The 9,597-nt window shown below is 42.1% G+C and overlaps 1 protein-coding gene across 1 annotated transcript; it reads right to left on the reverse strand.

Annotated features, from left to right (window-relative positions):
• Positions 1 to 241: 241 nt before the first annotated feature.
• On the reverse strand, positions 242 to 9,116 carry LOC137596644 (sodium channel subunit beta-2-like). Its single transcript, XM_068317334.1, has 6 exons — positions 8,627 to 9,116; positions 2,680 to 2,840; positions 2,338 to 2,554; positions 1,382 to 1,574; positions 1,141 to 1,195; positions 242 to 996 (listed from the first exon to the last, which is right to left on the reverse strand). Exons 1-5 carry the CDS (start codon positions 8,712 to 8,714, stop codon positions 1,186 to 1,188), a joined length of 669 nt encoding a protein of 222 aa, XP_068173435.1. The 5' UTR covers positions 8,715 to 9,116; the 3' UTR covers positions 242 to 996; positions 1,141 to 1,185.
• Positions 9,117 to 9,597: the final 481 nt, after the last annotated feature.

A 9,597-nucleotide genomic window follows, 5' to 3' on the forward strand; every position in this document is an offset into this window, starting at 1 on the left:
GAGTCTATCTAGTCTATTTCTAAGACTATACTCATATGAATTATGATAATCCTGCTCCTTCTTCATTTCATGTCACCAAATAAGCAGATTAAAACATCATGAGACGAGACGAGACGAGACGAGACGATAGAGGCTTGAAGATTTGAGATGACTGGATAGCACTTTGTCTCACCTGACTTATTCACGGCAGATTCTTTTTTCAAGTCACAATAGAAAAAAACCACAGGAATAAATATCAAAATTCATGATGGTTGAATTCCATTTAGTGTCATACAGGCATTCATCAATCCCAAAAGTAGCAAATATCAGAATGTACATGATAGGTGATATATGATGAATTGTTAATGTATGAGGATTGGTTGGGAAAAGTTGCTCTGCTTTGACACAAGCAGACATGAGTGAGAACATCACTCATGTACTAACTGTTCATCTCCATAGAGAATTCGGTGCCCATACAGGCAGATGAGAGATAAGACTTTAAGGCAATGTTAAAAAAAAACACACACACACACACACACACACACACACACACACACACACACAATAAACTCACTTTATGTTAAACCAGAACATTTAAGAATTGTAAACTGTAGGATTAAATTATACTGCCGCATAACATTTACCTCAAAGCCCCAACCTGTCAAATACTTTGTGGAGAAAACGCTATTCCTCATCAGGAGACAAATTTAGAATGTAAGATGTGTTTAGTGGTAAAAAGACAAATTTCAAACACAATACAGTATAGAAAGACCTGTACACACACACACACACACACACACACACACACACACACACACACACACACACACACACACACACACACACACACACACACACACACACACACACACACATAAACACACACACACACACACACACAATAGCACAGTTTTGTATACTGATGATGCACACACATGCAAAAGGGGTGGTAGCATCAGTGAAGATGGTTCAAGCAGTGGCTACTATAGATCTTCAGGGAGGTGGTGGTGCACAAGTCTGGAAGGAAAGACAAAAGAGCTTTTGAACCAATCTGGTATTAGGGTTTAATGCTCCTAGAAGCATGTCAAAAAAATAAACAAACAAACATGACAGAAAAACCACAACCTCAGTCTAGATCAGTTGACCTGAGGGAGTATTTACCAGGTGAGGTGTTGAAGAAGCTCCAAGCTCAGTCCCAGGAGCTGGCTAGGGCTGTCTATTGACATAAGAAGAGAGTTTCCAGTCAGGCAGAAGATTTCCAGTCAGATTAAAGGAGATGTCATGTCAACACATTTGACATGTGCGGTCTTTGTGTTTGTGATGAGATCATGTACCAGGTTGAAAAGCCTGTGGTCAGAGTGAGAATCTGAACTGAGAATGAACTGGTGGTGATATTTCTTACTTGGTTCCCTCCTCTGCAACACCCTCAGCCTCCAGTTTCCCCTCCTCCTCCATCTTCTCTTCCGATATCAGTTCCTGTTTCCGGTGTCGGCGAAGACATTTCACAACCACCATGGAAAGGATGAGTAGGGCCAACGCTCCACCGACCGACGCCCCAATCGCAACTGCGATGGTGGAATCTCTCGGAGGCGGAACTGAGGTGAGGAGAGGGTTAAAATAGTTTGTAGACAAACGATACAGAGAAGTGCAGTGCCGGCTAAAAGCTCCACTGGGTTGATTAAACAGAGTGGAAGGCATGGAAGTGGTGCTGAGTTAGCCTGCGGTGTATACAAGTGGGGGCCGAAGAGATGCTGATCTACTAAGTTCAATGTCTTGGTGGTCATTAATAAGTAAACAGCTGACTCATCACGACGTGGTCCTCACACTCCAGGAAACACACACACACGCACAGTCACTTATGCGGTATGTTATATATGATTATTGCCTGGGAGATAGCCTTTAAGTACAGTGGGCGAGAGAGCCTTTAAGTGCAGTAGGTGAGAGAGCTCAGAGTGCTGGCATTCACTGCCATCACTAGCTCGCAGTGTAAATGGTTCCGCCATGCCACTGATGGAAGAAAGAGCCAGATTAATAGTTTGCAAGTGTGTTTATTTCAGATAAATTAAACGAAAGAGTAAGATTATCATTTTTAGCTCTGATGGATAAATTCAATCCAAAACCTGGCAGTCGGTGTGTTTCGAGGAAAACCTTCTAGACTCCTTCAAAGTCAAGGTGGAGCTCCAGCTTCATGCTCCTCATGTCTTTATGCTGTTTACTACAGCAGTGATAGGAGCTTTGGAGAGTTTGGGTCGGCCCTCCTCCACACAGAATGTTTTTCAAGGGGTAAAAATACATATCCTGACTTGATACTGATGCTAAATTTCAAAGTTTATGGATTGTTAAAAAAAACTTTCTTACGTTCAGTGACAACGTTGAGCTGTATGACGCCGTGTCCCTGGATTCGGTCGGGGGGGTTTCTCACATAGCAGTGGTACACCCCTTCATCCTCCAGCTGCACATCTGATAGACTGAAGGAGAGGTCGTTCTTGTCCAGGTTCCCGGCAAACATGACCCTGTCTCCAAAGCGCTCTGAACGCATGGGCGTCATTCCCTTTTTCTTAGAGTATGTCATAAACTATTGAGACACACAAAAAGACAGAGATAATTGGAGACAGAGAGAGAGGGAGTGAGAGATGGGCCATAACTGACTTAGAAATCAACATGTTGCCACCCTGGTTGCGTAAAGACGAGCCATCTTACTATCTCCTCTGTGTCGTTTAATGATTCCTGGTAGGTCCAGTTCATGGCAAACTTGGCAGCATTCATCTTATAGCATGAAGTGAATATGCAGGGTATTCTGACGGTCGTCCCATTCAGGGCGTTGATAGAACTGGACACGGTCACATCCATGGCCGAACAACCTGCACGTAAAAACCAAGCCGGAGTTATTCATCCCAGGACAAATGGAAGATACTAAAGCTGCAACAACTGGAAGAGACAATTCTGGATGAAATGAATTCTCTATATACAGAATGTTCACACAGCAACTTCCAATCTCTCTCTACAGTTTCCAAATGGTTTTACTGATCTTTCGCAGTCAGATGAGGTGAAGTTCATTGAAAAGCAGGGATTTTAACTTTCAAATCACTTTCTGTGACATTAGTGTGGGGCCTGACGGCTCGATGGCGGGCGCTGATGGAATTCTGTCATTAATATCGAGTAATGCTTCTGCTGGAATATGTCAAACCTCATGTGTGGAGCGGTGCAGACGAGTAGCGTGGTGGAAACCAAGATGTATGGTTCACTTACGCTCCTTCAGGGAAAGTGGGTGTGAGCCCAGTGCAAGGATAAAATATGACTTAGTGATTTATGCATCATTTGCGCAAATCATGTGTGGCAGACGGATTCCAATTCTGTCCCTGTACTGACTTACATAATTTGACTCGTGTAATATTTTAGTCACCACTCGGATCGGAGGAGCACCTTTAATTGCATCCCTCAAAGCGGTGATGTATTGTAATTGTCAGTGTTCGTGTGTTTGTCCGTCCACCAAATATCTTCACAACCGTTACAGATAGAGAGATGAAAGAAAAACCACATTACTCGGGCAGCAAAGGTGAAAAATAAAAATAAGATGATGACCATGACCTTCAGAAAAGTAGGTCAAGGTCAAATTTCAACTTTAGTACATTCAGGAACCGGGTAAGATAGAAAGAAGAGGGAGAAGGTCAGTGTGATCTGTGGTCTGAGATATTTTCTATCCAGAGACATTTTACACATATCTCAGGAACCGGATAAGATAGAAAGACGAAACAAAAGGCGTTATATTCAGGGAAGCAAGGGGAAGAAAATTCGATCACCTTGAAAAACTAGGTCAAGGTCACATTTTCACTTTTATACCTTTTTAGGTACACATCTCTGAAACTTCACGACAAGTAGAATGCACCAGTTACATGTTGGATCCAGGGTCTTTTATTAAATGACCTTGACCTATGAAAGTAAGACAGGGTAAAATTCTGAATTCAGGGGTGTCGTGGGATGTTGCAGTCTCTGACTGCCTTCTTTATTTATGTAATTACAATTATTGTCGTCGAACAAGTAATTAGGAAGTATTTTGAAGTGATACAATAGCTTGTCCTATCTGTACCAGTCTCCCCTCTCCAACTATATTGGCTGATCCTGTTCACATTTAAGTTTTACTTTTACGATTTTTTTAAAAAAAAATCCCATTTTGTTCAATTTATTGCCAGTATATGTTTAGCAAATTTATTAGTTTTTATTATAAGTTGGATTTTGTGTGGGAAATCCCAAAAGAATGTGGACTATTGTAGACGTGCTAGAAACCATTTTGTTGGATGTTTTTAGATATAGATAGATAGATAGATAGATAGATAGATAGATAGATAGATAGATAGATAGATAGATAGATAGATAGATAGATAGATAGAGACAGACAGACAGACAGACAGACAGACAGACAGACAGACAGACAGACAGACAGACAGACAGACAGACAGACAGACAGACAGACAGACAGACAGACAGACAGACAGACAGACAGACACAGACAGACAGACAGATAGATAGCTACTTTAATAATCCCAAGGGAAATTCAGGTGACATCTGCTCACAAGAGATACAATAACTACACATAACAGTGACAGAAAAAAAATGGCACAGCCAAAAGACATTGTATAAATTACATAATTTACATACTGAAATAATTATAACAACAGAAGAACCTAAAATAAAAGGAATAGGGACATGCATAGGGACATGAAGAAGAACGAAGCATTGGGTATAGACGATGTATGATCAGAAACACGTGGATGAACCGAGCTGTAAACTGACACTAAGGACCCCCACAAAGTATCCCACAGTGCATCCACAGTGCATTCCAGGCACCCCTCGTCTATCCCTTCTCAGCCGACCTTGATGAGCCTGCAGCTTCGGCCCCCCTCCTTCTGAGAGAGTGGTTGTGCCCTCTGATGGCACGAGGCACAAAGGAGGTCCTGAGTCTCTCAGTGGAGGAGCTCGGTGACAGCAGTCTGCCACTGAAGGAGCTCCTCTGCTGGGCGAAGGTGGTGTGCAAGGGGTGGGTGGTGTTACCCAGGATCGATCTAAACCTGGACATAGTCCTCCTCTCTAGGACAGTCTGTACAGGGTCCAGATCCTGACCGATCACAGAACCAGCCCTCTGGATGAGCCTGTCAAGTCGCTCAGTGTCCCGTTTCCAACCTTTTTTAACCTTTAGTATATTAATTTTAATGCCTAAAATTGTATTAATGTGAACCGATATGAAGTTAAAATCATTTACTTCCTTCTTCCCTTCTAGAATTCTGTCTCTGCATGGACTTACACTCCTAAGACGGAATCTGTGCCTCTGTCTCACTCTGTGTGCGTGTGTGTGTGTGTGTGTGTGTGTGTGTGTGTGTGTGTGTGATGGGATTCTGCAGCATTCTCGTCTCTGCAGTCGGGTGTTCTGGCTCCCTTCCCACTGCTGTTGCACCACTCCACTGGCCTCCCATTGTCCATATATATAATTCACAGACACACACAGATTTTCTCCTTCATGCAAACATTTGGTGTCTTGTGATGCAGCATGCTGTCTGCCTTTTCTTTTCCGTCACACACACTGACGTCAATGTCAACACAGAACACTGACCTGAACACACCTGACCGCATCACATTCAAGCAGATGACACACTTACCAACACATGGACGCAAACACACACACACACACACACACACACACACACACACACACACACACACACACACACACACACACACACACACACTGTACATTGATAAACAGCTTGAGTAACAGTCTGATACAATGTCCTGCTGACTTAGCAGTCCTGTGGATGGTGAGGAGGCAGATACAGACAGAGAGAGAGAGAGACACAGAGAGAGAGAGAGACACAGAGAGAGAGAGAGAGAGAGAGAGAGAGAGAGAGAGAGAGAGAGAGAGAGAGAGAGAGAGAGAGAGAGAGAGAGAGAGAGAGAGAGAGAGACCTGCTGAAAGATGAAATACTGCAGTGGAGCCTCTTCTGACTCCTCCCTTTCTCTGCCCCCCCTCGGTCCTCTGCCATCTTTCTTACCTCTTCCATCTGACCCCTCGTTTGTCCTCGAAAAAGAAATATTTTGGTTTTCACCAGCGCATTTTCACTCTTACACTTGTCTCTTTGCCTCAGTTATCAATCCCCACCAGGTCACCATGGAGAAGGTAATAACAAGGGTGGGTGTGTTACATCATCTTTCTTGAGCCCCCCCATTCCAGCCGCATGTGTCCACCTTTTCCTTAGGCTTTACATACATTCCCAGTAGAGGTTCCTCCTGGTGGACATTTATTCTATGTCTGTTAAACATCTCATTTTAAGGGACTCTGCATCAAAACGCAGAACGAGAACAAATGTTGGTTCTCCAGATGATGATGATGAGGTGCTGATGCTGATCTGGAAAGTTGTGATGGAGTAACTGCTGTTCTTGAGTGTGTTTACACTATTGGGTTATCAAATAGGGACACTTAATGTTGTTTTTTTCTTAGGTAGGAACTATTTTTAGAGGCCTGGATGAAGAGATCAGCTGATCTCCAAATTATTACCCGTCTTTGAGCTTTCAGTCTCTTTGCTTAACTCAATCAGCAGCTTCTTTCGGCAGCTCCATTGAAGACCTGAGGATCTTGACATCCTACATAATGATTTTTTTTTTTAACCTTAGCTCCATATTTAACACGGTTAATCCCTACAAGCTTACGTGCAAACCTCTTTTCCCGTAAATAAATACACAGTCCCGTCCTCTTTCACTGGAAACACAACTTGGAAACTATCGACTGGATTAAGTGACAGATGAAATGTGCTTTACGTTCTTTGTTCTCTCCCTTCTGCTCTTTCAATGCTATGCATTATTGACAGTCGGGTCCACTTATAGCAGAGTCAGATAGTCTGGCTTCTTTAAGCTGCACCACGTCTTAACCGTCAAGAAGCACTCATGTGCTTCAGATGGAATCTACATCCGGTATGCATGTAGGTGTGTAGAAACATGCAAATACACACATGAACACAAACGTGTACATGCAATCGCCACTTGTTTTAGTGAAACAACATTTAGACTTTAATTCCACATTTAATAACTGATTTTAGTCTAAAAAAACTTAGTTTCAATTTAGTTTTTATTTTAAAGTGAATGTCTCTTTCAAGAACAGCTGCGATGTGAACATCTGTTTATGAAGCAGGTGCTTCAAGCAACTAAACTACAGAGCAGCCACCCTTCACATGAATACTGAATGTCCATGCAAAATTAATGCTTAGAGCACCTATCTTGTAGAAAAATAAAATAAATAGAAGTCATGACGTTAAGGACTTGACTCTATCTGTGATAATTTGATGCTTCTGTGTTTGCTGATGCCAAATAGGAAATACTGTGCATGCCTTTCGATTTCAGCGCGCTGCTGCGCTCTGGCGCCTACTTGGAGGAACTGCAGCAGTAACGCTGAGAAATGTAAAGGGAGGACGTTACTGGTAAATGTAAGTACAGGTGTATATATATATATATATATAATATTATCTATAATCAAATCTGTTGGTTTCATTGCAATGTATATCTATGCAATCGTCTTTATTTTGACCAATCACAATACTTACTAGTAAATAAAGATAAAGCAGTACCATGGTCATTTGATCACTCTGACTTCAACAGAAGCCGTATCTTTTTGTAAAAACAAAACAAAGCACATAAGTGATAATAAAACTGGTGATCAAATTAGAATAAATCCATCTCCTGTTTTTCTACATGATCAGCCATCCCTAATGATGTATGATAAGATTTAACACCACGTCCTTATGTTTCTTATCTTTCTTTCATTCTCGACCTGGGTTCTCCATGGGAATTCTTTCACTGTGGAAACTAATGACGCATCAGGACCACTGGTGATGCAGCAGGAAGCTGTTTGTTACCATCAACAGAGAGCACAGGCTGCCCACCTGAACCTGTCTCATCGTTGTGACTGGAGCGATGATGCTGTTGGCTGGCAGATGCGGGTCACGTGATGTTTTGATGTTGTTGTTTTTTGGTGTGTTTTTTATTATTTTTTTTAATGGTTATGAACTGGTTGGGTTGGTTATGGCCACATCTGCTCTCTGCTTCATGCTTCCCTCCCCCCCGAATATAAATTCATAACGTTGTTAGATGACAAGTGTACAGTCGGGTTGCGCGTTAGCCAGTAAATAGAGGGCCTATAAATACCATTAGCACATTGGTAGCGCCTTATTATAGACCCGTTTTTGCTCATCATCAGTGAGACCTTCTGTGCGCAGAGTAAGCACATATTTATTTTTATATAGTGCACCATAATCCTGTTTACAGGCTCTGATTCACCAGGGTACTAATTTAGCCATCAGCAGGCTTAATAGAGATGGAAGGGGCGGAATGATCCACAGCTGCCACCAGTGATCGGAAATTGAGTTTCACCTGGGGAGGGCCCACAACAATCCCCTTTTTTCGGACGCCTTTATCAAAATGGAGAAATTCCATTTGACATTACAAACATCACCGTCAACCCCCCCCCCCCTCATACAGTCAAGCGAAGTGGGGTGGGGGTGGAGGCCTAAATACAGAACGGTGTGTAGGGTATCATCTTATTGAGCTGTTGATCCGCGTATCAATGTATGAAAGCATCGATCTTTCAGGCTATTGCGTTTCTTACCGGAGAGCGTGAGGAGCAGCAGAAGGAGCGGCAGCGGCGCGTTTATCAGCTGAGCGCCAGACCTCCTTTCTTGAGCGTGGGAAGACATCTTCTGTCCTTTATTACAAAAAATACCGCTTTTATATAAAGAAAAATTGTTATAATAATAAAAAAAGAATCTGGTGGCGTGCGCGTTAAAATAGTAAAAACAGTAGGATTTGGTTTCAGAGGCAGGACATGGCTGGCAGTGGCTGTAGCCCTAGGATGGTTGGTCTCATGGTTGCTAGTGCGCTAGTGGTGGAGGAGGGACGGCAGGCGGGCGGGATCCGCATTAACATTAACACCAGATTGTTTGTAAAGAAATGACTTTTTTGAAGAAAACGTGAAGATGGAGAAATCATTTAAATATAAAGATAAAAAATAAATGTGTACATCCTCAAAGACATAGTAAAATCTGTTTAAAGCTAATAAAAGCCTGGGATGACTCGAAATATGGCTCAATATATCATAAAATAAAAATAATAAAATAAAAATAATATAAGCACCACCACCACTAACACAACAACATCAACAGAATAATAATAATAATAATAATTAATAAAATTAACACCTATGAGGCATCTCAGAACAGTGTGTTAGAAGCCATCATTAAACCTATTGTGAATAAATGAGCTTTTTTCCCCACCAGAGCTGCAATGACTGTAGAAACATTTTATAGAAACTGTCATCCATCATCCATCCTTTGGTTGTCACTCATGTGCTACAGATGAAATGTAAATGACGTATGTTGTGTGACAACCATTTTAAAGCAGGATGAAATAGGAAGGGATTTGTCTTACAGGTTATACTGATGAGGAGGATCCACTGAGAGGAAGAAGGCTGCCATGCAGCCAAACAGAAAATTAAGCAGAGAGACCATCGCTCCTGTAATGCATTTCTCTATCCACCTCCTCAGCAGAAGGCTAGAGGCTGGAAGAGAAGAGAGGAGATCT

Source organism: Antennarius striatus, chromosome 6 (assembly GCF_040054535.1).
Source record: "Antennarius striatus isolate MH-2024 chromosome 6, ASM4005453v1, whole genome shotgun sequence".
In the NCBI taxonomy this organism is placed as follows: domain Eukaryota; kingdom Metazoa; phylum Chordata; class Actinopteri; order Lophiiformes; family Antennariidae; genus Antennarius; species Antennarius striatus.

Excerpts from the sequence above, each read along its gene's own strand:
- LOC137596644 (XM_068317334.1), bottom strand. The coding sequence starts at position 8,714 with ATGTCTTCCCACGCTCAAGAAAGGAGGTCTGGCGCTCAGCTGATAAAC. Across the intron at positions 2,841-8,626 it reads GCTGCTCCTCACGCTCTCCG|GTTGTTCGGCCATGGATGTG; the intron begins GTAAGAAACGCA and ends TTTTACGTGCAG. Across the intron at positions 1,575-2,337 it reads GCTCAACGTTGTCACTGAAC|TTCCGCCTCCGAGAGATTCC; the intron begins GTAAGAAAGTTT and ends TCCTCACCTCAG.